Source organism: Artemia franciscana, chromosome 15 (genome assembly GCF_032884065.1).
Source record: "Artemia franciscana chromosome 15, ASM3288406v1, whole genome shotgun sequence".
NCBI lineage: Eukaryota > Metazoa > Arthropoda > Branchiopoda > Anostraca > Artemiidae > Artemia > Artemia franciscana.
The window spans coordinates 36,731,268-36,757,518 of record NC_088877.1 but is presented as its reverse complement, the minus strand read 5'-3'; the positions used below and the strand labels follow the sequence as shown (position 1 = coordinate 36,757,518).

At 35.3% G+C, this 26,251-nt stretch overlaps 1 protein-coding gene across 1 annotated transcript in view; it reads left to right on the top strand.

Moving 5' to 3' along the window:
- The window catches only part of LOC136036421 (uncharacterized), a gene marked incomplete at its 5' end in the record, with an annotated part of 58,379 nt that extends 38,131 nt beyond the window's left edge, over positions 1-20,248 (top strand). The window contains 2 exon segments of the mRNA XM_065718652.1: positions 14,433-14,759; positions 19,719-20,248. Of these exon segments, the coding sequence (XP_065574724.1) occupies positions 14,433-14,759; positions 19,719-19,919 (528 nt within the window).
- Positions 20,249-26,251: the final 6,003 nt, after the last annotated feature.

Here is a 26,251-nt window from a genome sequence, read left to right as displayed (position 1 = left end):
GTAAATTAGGATCAGGAATAATTTCAGGGAAAAGGTTGCATTTAGTAAAAAACATGTCACCACCTCCTTTTTTTCCAAATGGGTGATCCAAAGAACGGAGCTTAATAAATTCTGAATAATTTGACAAACTAAGAGAGCTTTGGTTATAAGACTGTACCTCTGTAACAGCTATAACATCAATTTAATTTAATTTTGATAGCACCTTGAGTTCAGTAAGTTTATCAGAATTAAGGCTTTCGGTGTCAGTGATTAAATATTTTGGAAATTTAAAGCGACTGGGGAAGCGTGACAGTCATTGAGTTTCGGTTATTTTTTGGGTAGGTTTTAAATTTAGGCTGTGGGATGGTGCGGATAATTTTTGGGGTGGACTATTTATTACAGGATAATTTTTGCATGCAGGAACTCTCAAACCAGAGTAACGAAAGGTTTCCTGGTGATACGAAAGATGTCCAATTGGGAGTATTCTTTATAGGGAGGGATGGGAAGGTAAGATGATGCTGGGAAAGGGATGTAGGATAGAGGGTCTCTGAGAGGAGAGGGGTCAGGTTTTAATTGAGAAAATGCGGATGGAGGCCAGAACCAGTTATTAAATTCTTGGAAGCACGGAGAGGATTTATGTCTATGGGATGTGGATTTTTAAGAGGAATGTGAGCAAGGGTTGGCTTGTGGATAGTTCGAATTGGGTAACGTAAACTGAGGGGTTGGATTGGCTGGGCACGCGTAAGTACCTGGGATAGTATGCGGTTCTGCATTGGGTATGCAGGGGATAAGACTAGAAGTCGACTGGAACACGATCCAGGGGAGGAGGGGGTCACGAGTGCTTTCAGTGCTGCCCTTAAAAAGGTTGGGTTTCAAACCTACCCTCCACTCCCAATGATGCATGAGCAAAATTACACGACTTAAAATGATTGCTAAAATTAGCAGAATTAAGGTGGCTTTTGGGCAGCCCAGTTTTAAGGAACTTACTACGGCCCATAATGGGCAATTCAATATGAGCTTTAGTACAGCCAAAGCATCTTCATCTCCCTTCTTTGGAGAGCAAATTTAGTCCCCTTAAGGGAAGGAGAGCACAAATTTCCTTGCCTTTTGCCCACAATGTCGTGCATAACCCTCATATTACTTCTCTTTTCCCTAGTGAACATTTACCCCCCCCTCCAAACTCGTACCCACGTTCTATTTCAAGAAAAATTCCCTTTTCGCTCTTTTAAGATTTTCCACTGAAAGATACAGAAAAACGTCCCTCACATCACCAGCTATCCGTCACATAGTTGACATTTTAAATCCCTAACCACCCTCCCTTTCCATGTTTATCTTATAGTTTTAGTCTTTATTTTGCAATTACGGACTTCGCAATTCTTGCTAGCTAAACTTTTGTTTAAATTCGTTTACTCTGTTTTAACTTTACAAGTTTTTATCGTTTGACTTTTTATTGATTACAATTTTATGATTTTGTACAGACACTAAAGTGGGAATTCGGCCCTTTTGGGCTTGTGATAGCCGCTTCGTTGAAATAAACCTTATCTTATTTTCCGCTTGAATTTTTTTTTTATAAATATCAACCTGGGTGTATTTACACAGATTATTTGTACAACGGCTAAAAACATAAAATTTACAAATGTGTATATATTTTCAATTACTAGACATACATCTACTGTCTAATAAGCTAAATCACACATTAGGTTGATTACGCTTAAAATCGCTTAACTCCTTTTTTTTGAAAATCTGATTGCATTGGGTCAGGGTTTCCGCTTGCAAGTTCGGCAGCCGCTTGCAGCCCAGTTTTGTGGAACCTACTACGACCCGTAATGGGCATTTCCATATGAGCTTTTGCACAGCCAAAACACTCTCCGCTAGAATTTTTTTTTATGGCACTTGGTATTAACCAAGTTAATTCGTTAATTCGAAAAAATAGAAAAAAAGAAGTATTTTTAACTTACAAACGGTTGATCAGATTTTAATGAAATTTGATGTTTGGAAGGATATCGTGTCTCAAAGCTGCTATTTTAAATCCCGACCGGATCTGGTGACATTGGGGGGGAAACCTAAAATCTTGGAAAACACTTAGAGTGGAGGGATCGAGATAAAACTTGGTGGGAAAAATAAGCACAAGTCCTAGATATATGATTGACATAACCGGAGCGGATTCGCTCTCTTTAGGGTAGTTGTGGGGGGGGGGTAATTTATAAAAAATTGAAAAAATGAGGTATTTTTAACTTTCGAACGGGTGATCGGATCTCAATGAAATTTGATATATAGAAGGATATCGTGTCTCAAAGCTCTTATTTTAAATTCCGATCGGCTCTGGTGACATTGGGGGGAGTTTCGGGTGGGGAACCTAAAATCATGGAAAACGCTTAGATTGAAGGGATCGGGATGAAACTTGGTGGGAAAATAAGCAAAAGTCTTAGATACGTGACTTACATAATTGGAACGGATCCACTCTGTTGGGGGGGGGAGGGGTTAATTCTGAAAAATTAGAAAAAAATGATGTATTTTAACTTACGAAGGAGTGATCGGATCTTCATGAAACTTCATATTTAGAAGGACCTCGTAACTCAGATCTCTTATTTTAAATCTCAACCGGATCCAGCGTCATTGGGGAGGGCAGTTGGGGTGGTGGTGGAAATCTTAGAAAATACTTAAAGCGGAGAGATCAGGATGAAACTGGATGGGAAGAATTAAAACCTTTCTAAAATACGTGGCTGACATAACCGGACTGGATCTGCTGTCTTTGGTGGAGTTGGGGGGGGGGTAATTTGGAAAAATGAGTTATTTGTAACTTACGAATGGGTGACCAGATCTTAATGAAATTTGACATTTAGAAGGATCTTGTGCTTTAAAGCTCTAATTTTAAATACCGACCAGATCCTGTGACATTGGGGGGAGTTGGAGGGGGAAACCAGAATTCTTGGAAAACGTGAAAATTGGGGTATTTTTATCTTACGAATAGATGATCGGATCTTAATGAAATTTGATATTTAGAAGAAATTCATGTCTCAGAGCTCTTATTTCAGATACAGACCAGATCTTTTGACATTGGGGGAGTTGGAGGGGGAAATCTTGGAAAACACTTGGAGTGGTAGAATCGGGATGAAGCTTGGTGGATAGAATAAGCAAATGTCCTTGATACGTGATTGACGTAACCGTACTGGATTCGATCTCTTTGGGGGAGTTGGGGGGAGGGGTTCAGTGATTTGGCGAGTTTGGTGCTTCTGGACGTGCTAGGACGATGAAAATTGGTAGGCTTGTCAGGGAGCTGCACAAATTGACTTGATAAAGCCGTTTTCCCAAATTCGACCATCTGGGGGGCTAAAGGGAGAGGAAAAATTAGAAAAAATTAGGTATTTATAGTTTACGAGTGGGTGATCGGATCTTAATGAATTTTGATATTTAAAAGGACATCGTGACTCAGAGCTCTTATTTTAAATCCTGACCGGTATTAAGCCTCTGATTTTCCTTTTAAATCAATCTATTGATTCTTAGAATTTTGTTAGAGCTCATATCATATGAGCCTTTGGCTCATAGCTCCTCTTGCCTCGTCACAAGTGCCATATGAGCTCTTAGCTCTTGTTTTACAAATATTTACATAGGGGTATTTACACAGATTATTTGTGCTAGCACTTGCTTGATTACATTTAGTGACATTTACTGGTTCAGAGGGGGTATGATTAGTTTTTCCGCAACTTAAGAATTTTGATTATGAATATTTTGAGCAGAAGTATCAGCTAAAAGATGAACTCTGGGAGGTGTAGGGGATTTTAAAGCATGTATAGCTTCAACAATTGCGAGCTGAAAACCGACTTTTAACATTTTAATTTTTTTTTGTCCTTGAAGAGATCACTATTTTCGCGCTCGTAAAGATCAGACAAGCTATCATAAAGAAATCTGATATTCATTATCGGTTTCTTGAGACTTATTAAATAAAAAAAAACTATTTTTTTTTAACTACAAGTAAGGAGCGACATTAAAACGAAAAGAAATTATTCCGTATATAAAAGGCGTTGACCCCTCCTCAACGTCTTGGTCTTTACGCTAAAGTATGACTCTTTCTCGCAGCTTTACTTTTTAAAACAATAAAAAACTTTAGCGTAAAGAGCAAGACATTGAGGAGGGGTAAACCCCTTTTATATAAGGAATAATTTCTGTTCAATCTCGTTTTAAGTCCTGACGATCGGCACTGTACGCATAACCAATTAGGGTGTTTAAGGCGACTGCTTTTTGTGGTGCCAGCACAAGCTGGGTGCAACCAAGCATTGCACTTAGAACACTAGAATGACCCAGCTCCAAATTTTCTGTAGCATTCGTTACAAGGATGGGACATTCTAGGCTAAAGAACAAAAACGAGACATAGACCTTGAATTGGAAACTATATCTTCAACTGAAACCTGGTTGCCTAAGCCAGGATTAGCACTGGTACCTACTTAAGAAAAGTTCACAAGGCTGGTCTCGTGTCTTCACTTAAAAATCGCAAGCGTCATTTATTTAAAAACGAGACGCCTTGAAAGGTCAAGATCTAGATGAAGACTCCAATTGAGACGGCAGCTACCCCTTCCCCCCCTCAAAAATACGTTTTTTTGTACCAAAATGTATCTAATTGAAACGTTGAGATAAACTTTAGTCAAAATAGTCCACGTATGATGTAACAAGGCTTTTTGGCTCTCCGCAGATGAATAATTAAAGTGAAATTTGCATATCTATTTATTTGGCTAAATGTCTTTCCCATAGTTTTGATCGAATGATTTTGCAAAAAAGGAGGGGAAGGAGGCCCAGTTGCTCTCCAATTTTTTGGGTACTTAAAAAGGCAACTAGAACTTTTAGTTTTTACAAACGCTTTCATTAGTAAAAGATATACGTAACTTACGAATTAGCTTACGTAACAAACTTCTATGTTCGTATGTTTTTATTACGTATATGGGAAGGTTCGCCCACTCGTCAATACCCTGTCAATAACTCTTTGCATTAAAGCTTAAATTTTGTCCCCTGAATCACAAAGGCCGTAGAATAAATCGTTGGAATTACTAAAAATCCTTTAGCGTAAAGAGTGAGGTATTAGGAGGAGATGAACCCCTTATATGCGTAATATTTTCTGTTCGTTTTAAGTTTTAATGCTACTCCATACTTCCAGTTGAAAAAAACTTTTTCATATTTATTTTCTCATTGTTTTTTAAATAATGCTAGAAAATGCTGCGCCCTCTTTATGCAAATCTTCTTCCCCCATGACAAATTCCTCCATGGAAAATTTCCCCCACATAGCCCCGTCTTCTCAACCCCTCTCCCAACCAAAAAATCCCCCTGAAAACGTCTCTACATTTCCCAATAGCCATTAATATATGCAAACACTGGTCAAAATTTGCAACTTGCAGCCTCTCCCACGGGGACTGTGGGGGAGTAAGTCGTCCCCAAAGACACAGTTATAAGGTTTTTCGACTGTGCTGAATAAAATGGCTATCTCAGAATTTTGATCCGACTACTTTGGGAAAAACATGAGAGTGGGAGGGGGCCTAGGTGCCCTCCGATTTTTTTGGTCACTTAAAAAGGGCACTAGAACTTTTCAATTCCGTTCGAATGAGCCCTCTCGCAAAATTCTTGGACCACTGGGTCGATGCGATCACCCCTGGAAAAAAAACAAACAAACGCAAACAAATAAACACGCATCCGTGATTTGTCTTCTGACAAAAAATACTAAATTCCACATTTTTGTAGATAGGATCTTGGAACTTGTACAAAAGGGTTCTCTGATACGCTGAATCTGATGGTGTGATTTTCATTAAGATTCTATGACTTTTAGGGGGTGTTTCACCCTATTTTCTAAAATAGGGCAGATTTTCTCAGGCTCGTAACTTTTGATGGGTAAGACTAAACTTGATGAAACTTATATATTTAAAATCAGCATTACAATGTGATTCTTTTGATGTAACTATTGGTATCAAGATTCCGTTTTTAGAGTTTTGGTTACTATTGAGCCCGGTCGCTCCTTACTACAGTTCGTTACCACAAACTGTTTGACACACACCTGCATCCTGAAGAAAACATTTGTATTAGTAAACAAACATAAAACGTGTATTCGTAAACATACGTGAATTAGTAAAAGTCCCTATTACGTAACAACCAGGTTGACTATACCATAATTGTGTACTATAGTATTGCGTAAGACCCCGGTGCACGTAGTAACATCTCGAGAGGTAGTAGCTTCAATAGCATACCCCTATGGCTATTGTGGAAGTCATTATCCCGTCACTATTCCCTTATTGAGAGTTTAAGTGATCAGACGGTTGCTACCTTCTCCCCACACGGAGTATTTTCTTGCAATACATCTAATAGAAATCTTGAGACTCATTGTATTCAAAATAGTCCAAAGATCATATAGCAAGGTTTTTGGGGCTGATTCAAACCGCCAAAGCCTGGTGGCGAGGGTTGTAATTTATTCCGATGGGCATTTAAGGTTCTTATGGAAGGGTTGGTTGTTTAACTTTAGAATTGGTTAGTTTGGTTGAAATTTGGAAGTTCTAGTCTCTTTTAAGCGTCATAAGTGATGGAGGGCAATTAGACTCCTCCCTACCTGTGAACCCTTCTTTTTACCAAGCTCATCTGATTGAAATTATGAGATAGCGATTTTGTTCAAAATAGTCCAAAGAATATTTAATAATGCCTCTAGGACTGAAATTGCCCCCCCTCCCCTAGCGCCTTGGAGATAGGGTTGTAAGTTTTGCCATGAGGGTGTATAAGTTTTTATGGAATGGACTGTTGCATAAACTTCAGTCGGGGCTCATTTGATTTGAAATCGGAAACTATAGTGCCAATTTTAAGAGTCAAACTGACTTGAGAGCAACCAGCCACCTCCCTTCTAGCTCATCATTTCCCTTTACACCTTCAGTCGAAATTTGGAGTGAACAATTTTGTTCATCGTACTTGAAAGGTCCGGAAATTATATCTGTGAGGAAATTATAACTCATGGGGCAATTAAGGTATTAAAGTGTTGGTTGTATGCACTTTAGGGAATATAATAAAATAGGTTTATCATTTAATGTGTCTAAATCGGCCGTACTGCTCTTCAACGGGGCTATTATGAGAATGAAACTCCTTTAGGTGATTCAGCTGTTAAGCCATGTGAGAGCATTACACTTGGTTTACCAATCGGTTGAAGCCTCTACTCGACAGGAACGTTGCTTTTACGACACGTAGAGGCTAAAATCCGGATTGCTTACGGATCAATCATTGGTAACAGACATCGATTCTGCCGTAGATTTCTTGCGTCACTGTATAATGCCATTGCCCTCCCACATGTACTGTATATAGCACCTTTTAGGAATTATTTGTCGTCTGGCCAATGTACAAAAGTAAGAGTTCTGTTTTTTCGATTCGCGAAGTTCCTTCTGAGACTTCCTCCGTGGACGAAGAACTCGTATATCATGCGTAAATACGGAGTGTCCGATCCAACAGTTTGCATTAACGGGGTCGTAGAGAATTTCCTGGAAAAGGCTAAGGGAAGGACGAACCCGTGGATAGCTATCATGTGTCAGTAGTTTTGTCAGTGTACATAGTGTATGTTTACTTATGGTTATGTTCGTAGTGTGATTTTCTTCTTTTTTTCCATTCGTACTCCGATGTAATACTAGTGAATTTTCGGGTAATAAAAGTACTTACTTACTAATACTGCTGTCACTTTTAATTATGCTTCTACTTCTGCTAAAACCACTCCAATTGCTACTTCAATTTGAACAACTTGTATTGCTTAGAGTATTAAGGTGAAAAGGGTGTCAAAAGCGCCCATCATCAATATTTTTGAAATGACTTAATGTGTTACGGTGAACCTTCCCGGGCATCATGTTAGCGATGTTCAACTGACCAAAAGGCAATATGCATATATTACTACCTCTATAGAAACTTGTGCTACTACTGCTACTAACACAATTCTAACACTACAACTACTTCTACTACCATTGAAACTACTGTGATAATAATACTATTAAGGCTAAGACTATGAAGGTAAAATTTGAGAGAATATTGATGGCAAATTTGAGCTAACAAAATACACTGTGTGCATTTAGATTGTCAAAATAGCTTATCTTAAGAATTCATTAGTATATTAAGTTGGAAATGTCACAGAATACTTAAAGGAGACGATCAATCGACCAAAAGGCAATAAGTGCATACTACTAATAATACTGCTGCTACTGCAACATTTACTAGTTCTTCTACTACTATTACTCTTGCTCCAACTGCTTCTTCCATCGCAACTACTTGTAAGGTTAAGAGCATTAAGATAAAAATTTCAAGCAAATCAGTAATATCACAGCAATGGCTAATTGTTTAAGTTAAGTAGGTATACTACTGCTGTGACTACTAATATACCTATACCTAGGGTATGAAGGCGACGTTTTCAGATAATATTTCTGAAAATTTCTGTTGTACGGATGGTAACCTGCCATCACTAAGCAGGTTGTCAAAAGGATAAATGAGCAATGTCTTAGGAACAGTTTCGTATTTGACATTAAAACTTACAACACTTGTTGTGGGGGACTAATCAAAAGACAATATTTGCATCATAACACTACTGCTTCCCCTCCTACAACTACTGGTACTATTATTATTATTGCTACTACTGCTACTAGATCTACGACTACTGCCATTAATTCTACTCCTACTGCTACTACTATAACCATTGGTGCTACTACTACTACTATTAGACATAAGGGCATTAAGGCGGAAATTTTAAGTAATATTGTAACTGTATTCAAATAAATCGAAACAAACTATGCCCACAGAGGTTGTCAAGAAGACATGTCAGCAATGCTTCAGGACTGATTGATGGTATTAAGTTAAACATTACTTTTGTGGTGAAGGGGATGTTGAAAAAAGGTGCTATGTGCATACTGCTACTACAACTATTGCTACTACACAACGTAATGGCTTTAAGGTGAAGCTTTTAAGTAATGTTTAGGCGGATGCTGAACTAAATCTAAACAAACCCATGGTCATGTAGATTGTCAATTGGGTGACAGAGCAATATCACAATAGTTTGATCGGATGGCAATCAGCCCTCTTCTTTAGCTCATAATTTTCCAGGCACAAAATTTTCAAAAATCAAAATTTAAGATAGCCATTTTGTTCAGCATAGCTGAACCGTCTTGTAACTGTATCTCTTGGGCTATTGCGTAGATCAACCCCCCCACACACAGTTATGTAATTTGTCTATTATGAAAAACTAACTGTTACCTTAAGATTAAATCAAAATGCACTGTTTGTATGCTGATTGCCAATAAGTCATCTCAGCAGTATCCTAATAATGACTGAGGGTATTATGTTCAAACTTTCGCGGCTACTTTTATTGCTATTTCTGCTCTTAAATTTAACTTAATCAAAAAAGTGTTAGTTCATGCAAGCTGTCAAAGAGCATTGATAGATTTTTTTGTGAATGGTATCAAGTTATACTTTTTCAGATCAACTAGAGGAGGTATAAAACTAAATTAAACACTACAATTTGTGCCTAGATTTTTAAAAGGGAAATTGTTTTAAAGATTGTTGAAAATTTTTCTCCAGCATACAAGTAGCAGGCCAAACTATAAATTCTCAAAGAAAAACCAAAAAGATTTAAACTAATATATTTTTTTTCTTAAAAAGACTGCTAATTAAAATGAACAGAAATTAATTAAAAAAACTTTTTCCTCAAAATAAGTAAAATAATAAAAATTAAAGTTCAAAATAAAATCCAATAATCTACCAAGCTTAAAACTACCACAATTCAGCATCGATAAAAAGATGAAACTCAATACCTTCCCAAGACCAGAACATAATTTGAACTTTACTGAAAAATTAATTTTTAATGCTTTTACTTTTGTAACTTTAATAAATCAAATATTATTTACATTTTAGGAAATAAATATCAAGCTTTTTACAATAAACTGACCATGCCCATTCATTTGTGTTCTGCCTTGGGAAGGCATAGGGGTTTTGAACCCTACTCGTGTTAATTTCTGCTTGTTATGAGTTTGACTCGGTTATTTAGTGTAATTTCTGTTCGCTTTCGGTTCATTTATTTATCGATGCTGATTTCTGGTCGTTCTGTGCTTGGTAGATTATTTGATTTTATTTTTGGTTTAATGGAGTTCTTTGCTTTTCTTTGAAAAACATATTTTGCTGAAAAAGTTTTCTAATTAGTATTATAAGATTGCCAATTGTAGTGTAGATTATCGTTGTATAAATAGGAAAGTTTTATTTGTATTGTAATTTTTATGTAATATTGTATATATAATTTTTATATAAAATTTAATTATAAATCTTTTGGCTGGAGAATTCTCGGAATGGATCCATAATTCACGGAACCAATATGGATCGACTTTTGACTTTGATCTTCTGTCTTATATTAAAAAAAAGAAGAAATAATTCGTTTTGGATAATTATTGATTTTTGTATTATATTTATTTTATTTATCTTCCTCTAGACCACCTTTTTTATGTTGCTATTTGTTTTCTTGGGGTGTTATTTGGGTAGTGTTTATTTGTTGTCCCTTGGATTCTGCTTTGATGTGGTTCATTACTTTCCTTTCTTATTTTTCTTTTTGTTGGTCAGGTTTTTCATTTTTGATTGAAAGTCGGTTTATTTGTTTGTTCTATTTACTGTATCTTTTTCTATTTTTTGCGTAGCTAGTTCGTCTCTCTGCCAGACACTATTTTATACTTATTAATTTTGTATATCGTAAGTAATAAATGAACTTTAATTCTAGAAAGTGGGATTAAACAAAAATTTTGCAGCATAATTTTGTTTGATCTATCTGTCCTATCCTGCTTTCTAGGGCTGTAATGAGAAAAAAGTTGAGATGGTTCGAGGACGTTCTGCGGATGAAGGATGACAGATTGCGAAAGATTGTCCTTATCGGCGAAACGGAAAGTAGTTAGGGCGGAAGGATGTCAATTCAATTTATTCAAATAAAAAAAAAACAAAAAACATAACACCAGTAATAATAAAGATCCTGGTAGCGAACTTGTTGAGAACAATAACAACAAAAAATAATAATGAAGAAGAGAGAAAAAAAGAGAAATCGTGGGTAATTAAAACAAATTGAATAAAAATTTAGAGAATTATAATATCAAAGTTTAGTACTCGACACTGGAGGGTATTATATTCCATTGAAGTATAGATTTCTGGGATCGCTGGGTGGAACTAGAGACACACTTGGGGACAATGAAGGAACGGTTGGATGAACGGAGACAGAGGCCTTCAGAATTATTGCTACTAAAATAAGATAATAATTGGGAGTAAGCGGAGTATGCATGGGATAGATTTAATTTTTTGATGATTTGATCTAAAGGGATAATACCAAAATTGGAGTACAAGTCCTGAGTGGGATATAGTCAGGGTAGCCGAAAAACTGTTTTGACGGCACGGTTTTGGACAGATTTTAATTTATTGGAAACTGAAGGATAAGTGTTGCCCCAAACAGATCTGGTGACAAGGATATTGGGAGGAAGAAAATAATTCACACGATTAATCAGATTTATCTGTCGCAAGATTATGGCTCCGATGTAGGAAACATGTGTTGCAAATGATAAGGAGGAGTCTATGTTGACACCTAGAAACTTGGCAACTTCCACCTGCTGGAGGAGATTGGTAGAATATTTTAAGCCAAGTGCTTGCTGAGAGTCATTGTTTTGTAAGAGGTTCGAAATAATAAAACCTAACTTTTCTTGCTGTTAATGGTCATCCAGTTAATGAGACACAATTCCTGTACTCTATTCAGAAGGATTTAAGTAGAGGTGACGACGGATGGTAAATTAGGGCCGGTGATGGAAAAGTTGCTATCGTCAGCAAAAAGTACTGGGTGCACTGATGGATCCTGGTCCGTAACCAAATCATTAACATATAGGAGAAATGTATTGGACCAAGAACAGAGCCCCGCGGGACACCCCTTCGGACAGGTAGGAGATGCGAAGTCACCCCGCCCAGACTCAGACTCTGTGCTCTACCAGAGAGATACGAGCCAAACCACGAGAAAGGAACTCCACGAATCCCTAAGTTGTTGAGTTTACTTAATAAAACATTGTCATCAACCATGTCAAAGGCTTTAGAAAAAATCCAGAAATAAGCCCAATACAATCAAACAGTTAGTGGTAACGAACTATAGTAAGGAGCGACCCGGCTCAATAGTAACCAAAACTATAAAAAATGGAATTTTGATACCAATAGCTACATCAAAAGAATTGTATTTTGATGTTAGTTTTAAATATATAAGTTTCATCAAGTTTAGTCTTACCCACCAAAAGTTACGAGCCTGAGAAAATTTTCCTTATATTAGAAAATAGGGGGAAACACGCCCTAAAAGTCATAGAATCTTAAGAAAAATCACACCATCAGATTCAGCGTATCAGAGAACCCTACTGTAGAAGTTTCAAACTCCTGTCTACAAAAATGTGGAATTTTGTAATTTTTGCCAGAAGGCAGATCACGGATGCGTGTTTGTTTGTTTTTTTCCCCAGGGGTGATCGTATCAACCCAGTGGTCCTAGTATGTTACGAGAGGGCCCATTCTAATGGAAATGAAAAGTTCTAGTGCCCTTTGTAAGTGACCAAAAAACTGGAGGGCACCTAGGCCCCCTCCTACGCTAATTTTTTTCCAAAAGTCACTGGATCAAAATTTTGAGATAGCCATCTTATTCAGCATAGTCAGAAAACCATATAACTATGTCTTTGGGGACGACTTACTCTCCCACAGTCCCCGTGGGAGAGCTACAAGTCACAAACTTTCACCATTGCTTACATATAGCAATGCTTATTGGAAAGAGAAAAGACGTTTTCAGGGGGATTTTTGGTTGGGGGAGGGGTTGAGAAGAGGGATATATGTTGGGGAGCTTTTCTTGGAGGAATTTGTCATGGGGGAAGAAAATTTCCATGAAGGGAGCGCAGGATTTTCTAGCGTTATTTAAAAATAACAATGAAAAAAAAAAATGAAAAAGTTTTTTCAACTGAAAGTAAGGAGCAGCATTAAAACTTAAAACGAACAGAAATTATTACGCATATGAGGGGCTCACCTCCTCTTAATACCTCACTCTTTACGCTAAAATATTTTTAGTAATTTCAACTATTCATTTTCCGGTCTTTGTGATTCAGGGATCATTCTTAAGGAATTGGTATAAAAATTAAGCTTTAGTGCAAAGAGTAAGGTACTGACGAGTGGGCGAACCCACTAATATACGTATTGAAAACATGCGAATACAGAAGTTCGTCACGTACGCTAATTCGTAAGTTACGTATATATTTTACTAATAAAATTTTGGTAAAAAATTGAAAGTTCTATTTGCCCTTTTAAGCAACCAAAAAATTAGAGGGCAACTAGGCCTCCTCCTTCGCTCCTTTTTTTCTCAAAATCATTCGATCAAAACTATGAGAAAACCATTTAGCCAAAAGAGTTAATTTGCAAATTTCGTTTTAAATATTCATCTGTGGAGAGCCAAAATCCAAACATGGATTAATTCAAAAACGTTCAGAAATTAAATAAAAAAAACAAGTTTTTTAACTGAAACCAAGGAGCGACATTAAAACTTAAAACGAACAGAAATTACTTCGTATATGAAATGGGCTGCTTTCTCCTCAACGCCCCACTCTTTACGCTAAAGTTTTTTACTGTTTTCAAACAGTTCGTGGTAACGAACTGTAGTAAGGAGCGACCAGGCTCAATAGGAACCAAAACTCTAAAAAACGGAATTTTGATACCAATGGTTACATCAAAAGAATTGCATTTTATTCCTGATTTTAAATATATAAGCTTCATCAAGTTTAGTCTTACCCATCAAAAGTTACGAGCCTGAGAAAATCTGCCCTATTTTAGAAAATAGGGTGAAACACCCCCTAAAAGTCATAGAATCTTAATGAAAATCACGCCATAAGATTCAACGTATCAGAGAACCCTATTGTACAAATTCCAAGATCCTATCTACAAAAATGTGGAATTTTGTAATTTTTGCCAGAAGACAAATCACGGATGTGTGTTTATTTGTTTGTTTGTTTTTTTTCCCAGGGGTGATCGTATCGACCCAGTGGTCGTAAAATTTTGCGAGAGGGCTCACTAGAACGGAAATTAAAAGCTTTAGTGCCCTTTTTAAGTGACCAAAAAAATCGGAGGGCACCTAGGCCTCCTCCCACGCTCATTTTTTTCCCAAAGTAGTCGGATTAAAATTCTGTGATTGCCATTTTTTTCAGCATAGTCGAAAAATCTTATAACTATGTCTTTGGGGACGACTTACTCCCCCACAGTCCCCGTGGGAGGGGCTGCAAGTTGCAAATTTTGACCAATGTTTGCATAATTATTAATGGTTATTGGGGAATGTAGAGACGTTTTCAGGGGGATTTTTTGGTTGGGAGGGGGGGGGGGGTTGAGAAGAGGGGGATATGTGGGGGAATTGCCATGGCTTCCAATATTCCAACTCCTTTTTTTTTCAGAGCAACTCGAATCCATGCTTTTTGCGCACTGCCTGTTTTACACCAAGCATCACTGATAAATCAAAGGATATCCTAGTCCGATTCACAGTGCACGAAGTTAAAGAAGTGAGCACTAATACAACAATTGTTATTGGTCACTGTGAATTACCTGTGCAGAAACTTCTAGAATCAGAGAAAATCCGTCTGCCAGTGCTGTCTCAGACAAAATCTCCAGTTGGATTTATTAGTTTAACTATTTGGACGCCCGTTTACTCCAATAAGTCGGAAAGTCTAGCGGGAACGCCAAAACGAGCTAGTCCAGAACATGAATCGAAGCGGTTTCAAAAGGTAAGTTTTTTTTTCAAGGTAGGAGTCGTTTTTTAGGTAATTTAGTTAAATATGAAAAAAATTAATCTAAAAAGTAAAAATAAAAATAAAAAATGTTAAGGTAAGAGTAAATCATAATGGGAAGGCATCTTTAAAAGGTAAGAATAATTGTATAAAAAGTAATTTAGTTAAAGTTGAAAAAAAAGTTTATTTAAGAAGTAAACATTAAAAAAAAAATAAAGCTAAAAGTAAAACATAAAGGAAAGACTTTTTTTAAAGGTATTTTTTTTTAAAAGGTAATTTAGTTCAAAGTAAAGATAAAAAGTTAATTTAAAAGGTAAAAGTATTTTTAAATACAAAAAGAAAGATAAGAGTATTATTATTTAAGAATTAACGACGCTTATTGACTACTAAGGTCCCTGTGTCGGCCCTGCAGTGCATTCCTGCAGCGTGATTTGATCTCTGGGTCCCGTATTACCAAGCTAAGGTCAAATCCACTGCGCCACCACAGGACAAAAGATAAGAGTAAATTGTAAAGATAAGGTTTTTTAAAAGTAAAGTAATTTTTTAAAAGGTAATTCAATTAAATGTAAAGAAAATAATTAAAAAGGTAAATATTTTCAAATTTTTTTTTTAAAAGTCAGAGTAAATGATATAGGGAAGGTTTTTAAAAGGTAAGAGTAATTTTTGTCAAAGGTTATTTGTTAAAACTAAAAAAGTTTTTAAAAGGATAATTTGGTTTAAGGTATTAAGTAAGAAAAAGTTTTGAAGGTAATAGAAAACCATAATGGTGGGACTTTTTTAAAAGGTAAGATTATTTTTTAAAAGGTAATTCAAAAGGTAAGCGGGTCCTTTAAAGAAGAGTTTTTAAGGTAAGATTAAATGCGTCAAAGGACAAAGTGAAGCCTAATGTAAACCATAGGTTTATCATATGGTAAACAGCAAATCAAAACTAAAATGTATAACAAAAAATAATTTGAAATAAAAAATATAGATTCGAACTTAGTGATATAATTAAATTTGGTCTACTGCAAAAATTTAGAACAGCAATACAGACTGTATTGCCCCTTCTAACGCGTAATGCCTGGAATACTATCTAAATATTATTTAGCTAAATTATTTAAGATATTTAACTTATTCATTTAAGTATTAAATTGTTAAATATTTTTAAAATATTAAATATTTAAATCATTTATTTAGTTATATATATATATATATATATATATATATACTAGCTGTTGGGGTGGCGCTTCGCGCCACCCCAACACCTAGTTGGTGGGGCGCTTCGCGCCCCCCCAAGCCCACCCGCGCGCGTAAGTCGTTACGCGCCATATTAGTTACGCGCCATATTAGTTACGCGCCATATTAGTTACGCGCCATTGTAGTTGTGTCCCTGTGTCCCATTTGTGAATATAGATAGATTTATATATGTGTTTCAAACTACGTAAAAATTGCGAATATACAACATTCTTGGCTTTCCCATTGTCTTTGCATATAAATAGATTGTCAGGTTTACCGACTCTTGAACATGCAACATATAATGGTCCATGGGAAAACAATCTGTATTCAGATCTATACCTCATGATTCTAATGATTGCCCTTGAGCTTTGTTGATGGTGATTGCTAATCGACCATTCCCTGTCCCGGTGTCCCGGTCGTCATTTACATCCCCCTGTTTCCCCCGGTGTCCCCGTTGTAGTTGTGTCCCTGTGTCCCGGTCGTCATTTATATTCCCTGTGTCCCGGTCGTCATTTGTATCCCGGTGTCTCGGTCTGTATATACATTCGTTTTTTAGTTTTGTTTTTCTCCTTTATTTTTTTCCTTTTTTTTTCTTTTTTAGCTTATTTAGATTTTTAGATTTTTTAGTTTTTTTATTAGTTTTTAGTTTTTTTTTCTTTTTAGTTTTTTTGTCCCGGTCGTCATTTATATCCCCCTGTTTCCCCCGGTGTCCCCGTTGTAGTTGTGTCCCTGTGTCCCGGTCATTTATATTCCCTGTGTCCCGGTCGTCATTTGTATCCCGGTGTACCGGTCTGTATATACATTCGTTTTTTAGTTTTGTTTTTCTCCTTTATTTTTTTCCTTTTTTTTTCTTTTTTAGTTTATTTAGATTTTTAGATTTTTTAGTTTTTTTATTAGTTTTTAGTTTTTTTTTCTTTTTAGTTTTTTTGTAGTTTTTACCTTCTTTTTAGTTTTGTTAATTTTTTTTTTTACTTATGTCCTGGTCGTCATTTATACTCCCTGTGTCCCGGTGCTTTGTTGATTGCTAATCGAACATTCCTTTTGTCCTGGTCGCTTTCTCTTTGAGTGTCGTCATTTATTTTTTTCTTTTTTAGTTCTTTTAGTTTTTACCTTTTTTAGTTTTTTTTAGTTTTTTAGATGAAATTTTTTTTTAGTTCTTTCCTTTTTTTCTTTTTAGTTTTTTATTGGTTTTTACCTTTATGTTAGCTTATTTTTCAGTTTTTTCCTTTTTTTTTAGTTTTTTTTTATTTTTTTTAGTTTTTTACCTTTTTTTAGTTTTTTTAGTTTTTTTAGTTTTTTAGTTTTTTAGCTTTTTTACTTTTTTTATTAGTTTTTAGTTTTTTTGTAGTTTTTGCCTTTTTTTAGTTTTTTCAGTTTTTTTTTTAGTTTTTTATTGGTTTTTACCTTTATTTTAGCTTATTTTTCAGTTTTTTCCTTTTTTTTAGTTTTTTTTAGTTTTTAGTTTTTTTAGTTTTTTACCTTTTTTTAGTTTTTTTAGTTTTTTTAGTTTTTTAGCTTTTTTATTTTTTTTATTAGTTTTTAGTTTTTTTTGTAGTTTTTGCCTTTTTTTTAGTTTCTTTAGTTTTTTAGCTTTTTTATTAGTTTTTAGTTTTTTTTTGTAGTTTTTGCCTTTTTTTAGTTTTTTTAGTTTTTTAGCTTTTTTATTTTTTTTATTAGTTTTTAGTTTTTTTTGTAGTTTTTGCCTTTTTTTAGTTTTTTCAGTTTTGACGTCACCTGATCCAGTTTTTTCAGGTGACGTCACCTGATCCACGATCCACAGATCCACAGACAACTTATTTTTATATATATAGATAGTTTTTTTTTTTACTTATGTCCTGGTCGTCATTTATACTTCCTGTGTCCCGGTGCTTTGTTGATTGCTAATCGAACATTCCTTTTGTCCTGGTCGCTTTCTCTTTGAGTTTCGTCATTTATTTTTTTCTTTTTTAGTTCTTTTAGTTTTTACCTTTTTTAGTTTTTTTTAGTTTTTTAGATGAAAATTTTTTTTAGTTTTTTCTTTTTTTCTTTTTAGTTTTTTATTGGTTTTTACCTTTATTTTAGCTTATTTTTCAGTTTTTTCCTTTTTTTTAGTTTTTTTTTATTTTTTATTTTTTTTAGTTTTTTACCTTTTTTTAGTTTTTTTAGTTTTTTTAGTTTTTTAGCTTTTTTACTTTTTTTATTAGTTTTTAGTTTTTTTTTGTAGTTTTTGCCTTTTTTTAGTTTTTCAGTTTTTTTTTTAGTTTTTTATTGGTTTTTACCTTTATTTTAGCTTATTTTTCAGTTTTTTCCTTTTAGTTTTTAGTTTTTTTTTAGTTTTTTACCTTTTTTTAGTTTTTTTAGTTTTTTTAGTTTTTTAGCTTTTTTATTTTTTTTATTAGTTTTTAGTTTTTTTTGTAGTTTTTGCCTTTTTTTAGTTTTTTTAGTGTTTTAGCTTTTTTATTAGTTTTTAGTTTTTTTTGTAGTTTTTGCCTTTTTTTAGTTTTTTTTAGTTTTTTAGCTTTTTTATTTTTTTTATTAGTTTTTAGTTTTTTTTGTAGTTTTTGCCTTTTTTTTAGTTTTTTCAGTTTTGACGTCACCTGATCCAGTTTTTTCAGGTGACGTCACCTGATCCATCCACAGACAGACAGACAACTTATTTTTATATATATATATATATATATATATATATATATATATATATATATATATATATATATATACATACATATATATATATATATATATATATATATATATATATATATATATATATATATATATATATATATATATATAACTAAACAAATTAATTCAGACATTTAACTAATATATATATATATATATATATATATATATATATATATATATATATATATATATATATATATATATATATTTAATTTCGTAATTATTATTTATTTATCTAAATTAAATTATTTAAGTTATTAATAAATTATTATATAGTTAATTATTATTTAATTTTTCAATAAATTATTTATTTAAATATTTATTAATATTTGAATTATTTACTATTATTATTAATTAGGAAATATTTGAAAATATCCACAGGAATAGTAGAATAATGGCTTTAGCCTAATTATTCAAATATCAAAAGTTGTTATTTAACTAAAACTCGACGATAACTTCAGAAAGGATTTGCTCATTCCCTTTCTCTCCCAAAATTAGCTGTCTAGCTGTCAAATTAAATCTTAATTTGAATCATGATTAAACAAATCGTAAAAAAATATATATAGGGCAATTATGCTTCCCTCCTGTTTGTTCACTTTGCTAGATTTAATTAAAAGGTGCCAATTATTATCCACAGTTTGTCTATTATACCCTGTTTTTATGAAACCCTATTGTACTCTATTATATTATATCCTGTATTATATAGTTTCAGTTGTATTATATTTGTCTTGTACTATATTTCGTCTCTCGGTTCGGGGACACTGTTTGAGTTTTCAGAAAAGTTGTTTTAATTTATTTTTTGGGAGAGGGAGGTAAAGTGAATTCAAATTCTAGCGGAATGGAGCAAGTTATCTTTTCTGTAGTCCTGATACAAAATAGTAGACGCTGGCATTTTATTTCTTATGTATAAAATGTATGTCCTGTATGTCGTCCGACAGGGACCTGTATGTCGTCCGACAGTTCCTCTGGCTAGTTTATATTGAAAAATAAATGGCCTTTGTAAGCATAATAGGGTATATTATTGATAAAGCTTAAACTCGTAATAAAGCACTAAGTTTAGCTTTTTATCCTCAGGGACATCGAAGAGCCCATTCTCTGCCCCCTAAGCTCTCTGTGAAACTGCAACTACCATCAACTGGTATAGGGACTAAATTATTGACAAATACTATTTTACGAACGTACCGTTTTCACTCTGGACTTGGCGGTGATATATTCGTCCATGAGAGCTTGCTCGAGTCAAAGATTCACAACTGTATCCCTACTCAACTTTTGTAAGTCTTTCTACTTTTTTTTTTATTAATAGTCGCTTAGATTATTGGTCGTTTACATTATCACAACTGTATCCCTACTCAACTTTTGTAAGTCTTTCTACTTTTTTTGTTAATAGTCGTTACATTATTGGTCGTTTACATTATCACAACTGTATCCCTACTCAACTTTTGTAAGTCTTTCTACTTTTTTTTATTAACAGTTGTTTAGATTATTGGTTGTTTACATTGTCACAACTGTACCCCTAATCAACTTTGTAAGTCTTTCTACTTTTTTTGTTAACAGTCGTTTACATTATTGGTCGTTTACATTATCACAACTGTATCCCTGTATATTTTTTTTTTGAACAGTATATTTTTTTTGTTAACAGTCGTTTACATTTTTGTCGTTTATATTATATTATCACAACTGTATCCCTACTCAACTTTTGTAAGTCTTTCTACATATTTTGTTAACAGTCGTTTACATTATTGGACGTCCAAATTTTGTGGGCCCTTTACGTTTCTGTGTTTTCAAACTTTAAGAATAATTCAATTTTACTGTATCAGATTAACGACACTTCTCGACTACTCAGGTCTCTGCTTCGGCCCTACAGTGCATTACTGCAGCATGATTCGATCTCTGGGTCCCGTTTTACCAAGCTAAGGTCAAACCCACTGCGCCACCACAGGACTTTTTTGCAGAATAATTCAACTGAAAAATTTTGAAACACATTTAAATATTGTTCCATTCTTGGAAACTAATGAATGACCAAGAAGAAGCCAAAATCATGTTGGAATCATGTGAGAACTCCGCCAATGTCGAGTACAAAGAGTTATGAAATTTAAATATTAGGATGCCCACAAGGCCATAAAGCGGTCTACCGGAGCTGACGAGCAGTTCTTTCTTGAGACAAAGGCAGCTGAAGCAGAGGCAGCCGCCAGTAAGGGCGACAGCCGGATAGTGTATCGCATCACCAAGGAAATAACTGGAGATTTCACAAAGCTGGTTCCTGCGAGTGAAGGCTCATTTGATTGGAAATTGAAAGGGTTAGTGCCCTTTTTAATAACCAAAAGCGTTTGGAGGGCATCCACCCCGCCTAAGAATTTATAAAACATATCTAATAAAAATTTTGAGATGGTCATTTTCTTCAGCATAATTGAAAGGTCTGGAAATTGAGGCTTTAAGGATGACAAGCCCCCATAGTCCTCAGTGCAAGTGTTGTAAGTTATCCCGCGAGGGCATATAAGGCTTTATGGGAATGGGGGTTGTGTAAACTCGGAAGGTGGCTCATTGGACTGAGACTTTTGGGTAACTAATGCAGATGGATAAATCTAGACTTCGAATGCTTATAAGTAGGATAAATCAGATGTGAATGCTAACGTTTTGAGCTCTCACGAATGAAACAAATAAACTTCTCCAATGAAACAAACAAACTTCCTAATTAAACGAATAAAAAATGAATTTATTATTTATTTTTTAATACAGATTTTATAGATTAAAGTAGATTTTTTATTAGATAAAAACTCAAAAGCAAAAGAAACGAATATTTTTGCTTAAGTAATCTAGCTTCTGTTGCTATAAGTAATCAAAGAATTATTGTAGTGCATTAAGAAATATTTAACTTTAATATTAATTTAATTTAAGTACTAAGAAATATTCAATAAGAAATGTTTATAATCTGAATTATTATAATCCAAAGAAAATTAAGTTGCTACATCGCTAGTCTTATCTGGTCTTTCAACTTTTAGCAATTTGTCGTTTTTCTAGCAATTTTATCTAACAGAGATTTATAGCCAGAATATGTCATTGTTCTTCTTGTAACTTATGATCTGTAATCCCTATGGAATTTATGGTTGCTTAGAGCACTTCGAATCAACAGTATTCGAATGCTTCGAAGTGTGATGAATATGATGTGAATGCAAATTTGTTAATGTTTTGTATTTATTAAAACTTCTCTTATGGAAAATACTAATGAAGAATCAAAAAGTAACATAAGAAAAAACCAATGTCCATAGCTAGAACCGCTCCAAAGTGCTATTGTAAAGTTATCATATAGTTAGTATTATCTGATATATCAACTTCTAGTAATTTTATTGTCTTTCTTGGGATTTTACCTCGAAGTGATTCCGAGCCATAATATACCGTGAGACGTCTGTTTGCCTCACCCCGATGCAACTTTTCTCAGGCTAGGACTCTCAACTCGGAAACGTAAAGATCAACCTAAGGAGTAGCTGTATGCTTATACCCAGAAGATTTAGAATTAAGGACAATTTCCCTAATTAAGAATCTGAAAAATAATTGAATAGAAAAGTTGTCCTCTCTTCTGACAAAATATAGTAACTGAAAATATAGAGAGAAAAACGGGTATATAATTTCAACAAATAGTGCAAGTAAGGACATTTCTTACATAAACAGGAAACCCTTTTTTTTCCAAGAAGCCATCTTTTTGTATGAAAGAAATTCTAGCTTCATCAGTTCTCATTCAGCAGTCAATGAGTGAACTTGTTTGACTGCATTGAAACTAACACAGCGAATGTTATGTAATGTTTTGACTCTGTGAATACTCGTGATAGCATGAAATAACTTTAATTGATAATTGGATAAGAAGGAGTTTCTTGCTGTAACTTTTGGCCAGGGATTTCTGTTTTATGCAAGGTATTTTTGTAAATATCTTTTGGTGTAAGACGTTCCTTTTTAACGCATATGTTCATTGCACGCTAGGAACTAGCTTGGGTAAATATAGTTCATTTAAATTAGGCGAATAGTCTTATTTTCATACTGTTACTATGGGAAAGAAAGGCAGCGGCAAACGTAACAGAACCGAAGCGGACTTATCGGACCCTGTGATGAATTCGACAAATGATTCCGATGGTAGCGTTCTCACTGACTGTCAGAGGACTAATGCTGAAAATATTATTAAAATACTGGAAATGGTCCAATCCATAAATACAAACATTGAGGCGCTCCAACATAATTTCTTGGAGTTAAAATCAAATATTAGTGGAATGAATAATCGTGTTACAACGATTAAAAATAAAAATAATATGCTGGAGAATGAACTTGTATCAGTTAAATCGGAACTTCGGATTTTGAAGAATATTGTGGAGGGCCAAACGGACATTATTAATAAATGTAAAGAGGAAATAAATTCAGTAGTCAGCCAATCATTTGTGGAGGAAAATCGCAGTAATGAGTGCAATGTATTATTTTGGGGATTGAATGAAGTACCATTCGAGGATGCTGAGTCTTTGATTAAAGAAGTGATGGTAATAGGATTATCATTAAATAGCGAAAATTTGCCGTCTTTTAGTATTATCCAGTGCTCTAAAAAGTTCGTTAAAATTAAAGTGGATAATACGCAAGTTCGATTTTCTCTTCTGAAGAATGCGAAGAAACTTAAAGGGAAAAAGTTCAGCACTTATAATAATATTTTTATTGGTGATAACGTTACGCCTCGTGTGCGTATTGTACGCAAGGAACTCCTGGCCATCCGTAAATGTCTAGTGGATAAAGGAGTGGAATGCTGGGTACCCCCTACCTTACCCCCTGTTATTTGTGTAAAAAAAGATAACACTGTAGCGAAAGTGCTTTGGTACAATACAAAGAATCTGTTGATACTGTAACTTGTGTATTTTGGTGATCAGGTCTTATTGAAGTCTTGTTAAGTTAGTTTTTAAGTATTCTTACGATATTGTGATGTGTGCTTCTTATTAAGTTGTGAGCCGTTGTGTTAGAAGCTTGAGCTTTATATGAACGGGTTACAGGCAATATTTTCATGGCCTGTTATTTTTCTTATTTGTGTTATTATGTGGATCATTTTTGTTTTTCTTTTTTTGTGTCTGTTTGTTATGTTTATTGAAACCATATACCGAGATTTATTTTGTTTTTAATGACAATGGATAATTATGATCGTGATTCCCGGAGCAGTATCCATCTTAATACTTTGGAAGCTTCTAATGTAGATTTTGGGGGTATATTTACGGAGCAGCTACATCGGAGTTATGACATTGGGGTAGCAGGGCATTATAGATCTGTTAGTTCCAAATATTTGTTTAAAGATGGAATCCAATCTGAGTATGGAGATGCGAGAGGCCTCAATGTTTTCCATCTTAATTGCTGCAATATCTTCGGTTTAGTTTAATGGTTTAATGGAAACCCAAGCAAGCACCTACAACAAGAACATATATAAGCAAGCAATAATATAAGCAAGCAAATAATTATAAGCACGGCATGCGCGTTAATAAGCAGAGCTTCAAGCACAGCAAGTCAATATTCTGCATCCTCCTTCTTTTGTTGATAACATCAAAGGTTGAGCCTGGTGGGTGGCTTCGTAATTCGCCCAGAACGCGTGGTGCCACGTAGCGACTGTCTTGGTCGTTGGGTTAGGTGCGAAGGGGATCGTGAAGGAGACTCTGCAGTGGCAGTATCTGCTAGTGGTGTAGCAAATCTTCCGGCGGGTGTAGTTGTAGCACGAGGTGGCGTTGGGAAATTTGTGGGACTTGAGGGGACGCTATGTGGATGCTCAATTCCTATTTGGGCTCGAGGAGATACGTGGGATTGATCTCCAGGTATACTGGGTTCCGGGGACGTTGCTTCAAATTGCGGCTCGGTGGACATACTTTGGTTTCTCTCTCTGATCTGTCGCCTGTTCCGTCTGTAGACCTTTCCATTCTCTGTTTGAAGAATGTAGGATCGTGGCGCATTTTCGTATTTTTCCAGTATCAGTGCTTTCTGCCACCTAGCATTGTGGTCGAGCTTCACCCACACAGTCTGATCCTTGAGCAGTGGTTTTAGGTCCCTTGAGTGTCTATTATACGACTCCGTTTGTAATTTCTGTTGTCTTTCTCTGGCTTGTTGGAAAGATGAGGGTGGGATGACCTTGGAATTTAAGTGTCTGGGAAGAACGGGTAAAACGGATCTGAGTTGTCGGCTCATCAGCAACTGTGCTGGTGAGGCTAGCCCATCGACTGGTGTGTTACGGTACTCCAGCATGGCTAAGTACGGATCGGACTGGTGTTCTACGGCTTTGGACATGATCCTTTTTGCCGTCTGTACCGTTTTTTCGCTAAATCCATTTGACTGTGGGTAGTTTGGGCTTGACGTTTTGTGGTCAATGCTCCATTTGTCAATAAAATCTCTGAATTCCTTCGACGAAAACTGAGTCCCGTTGTCTGACGTCAGTGTTTTCGGGATTCCGTGTCTGGCGAAGTGGGCTTTCAGTTTGGTGATCACTTGCTGTGACGTGCTTGTTGTTAGCTTATCGACTTCTATGAACCTGCTGTAATAGTCAGCAGTGACTAAATACTGAACTCCCATGAATTCGAAAATATCCGTTCCAACATGTTCATATGGATGTGTGGGGATTTCGGATGTCATCATACTCTCTTTGGCTTGGTTTTGTGCCATAGTACAACAAGTACTGCAGCTGCCAATCATGTTCTCAATATCTTTTGTAATGTTTGGCCAGAACATTACCATCCTGGCTCGTTCTTTGGTTTTGACCATTCCTAGATGGGAAGCATGTAGTTGGTTTAAAATGTCATTCTGCAGTGTTTCTGGGATTATGATTCTGTCGCCCTTCAGAATCACGCCATCCATGTATGTTAGTTCATCTCTGTGATTCCAAAACTTGAGTATTGCAGTGTTGCATTCATGGCGATGATCGGGCCATCCCTCAGCGATGGTCTTGACCAGCACTTGTAGGTTCTGGTCAATCCTTGTTTGCTCTATGATTTGTTGGATTTTGTTGTCGCGAATTGGGACAGATCTGAAAAAGCTGAGTACTGCAAATTCGGAGTCATGCTGTGTGTCTGGATCTGTTTCGGGCAAGTGTAATCTAGAAAGGGCATCTGCAACCGGAATCTCGGAGCCTGGGCGATATATGACTTGTATGTCATAGTTCTGAACTGCTATCATCATTCTTTGAAGTCGTGGTGGAGCCTTGGATATGGGCTTCTTAAGTATTGACTCAAGAGGCTTGTGGTTGGTGGTTACAGTGGTTGTTCTACCGTATGTGTATTGGCGGAAGTGTTTGCAAGCGTATGTTACGGCTAGCATTTCTTTCTCAATTTGCGAATACCGTTTTTCTGCTCCACTGAGGGACCGGGATCCAAAGGCAACTGTTTCGTTGTCGACGACTAGTTGGGCCCCTAGCCCATGTTGAGAGGCGTCCACTATGACTTCTACGTTTCTGCTCTTATGGTCAAAGTATGAGAGGTTTTTACAGATTGATGCTTGGATTTGCTTCCTCGCATTCTCATGCTGGGTTGTCCAGTCGTAAGTTTTGGATTTAGACAGTTCACGGAGAGGGTGGTTTAGAGTGGAGAGGTTTGGGATGTATCTTGCTAAATAATTGT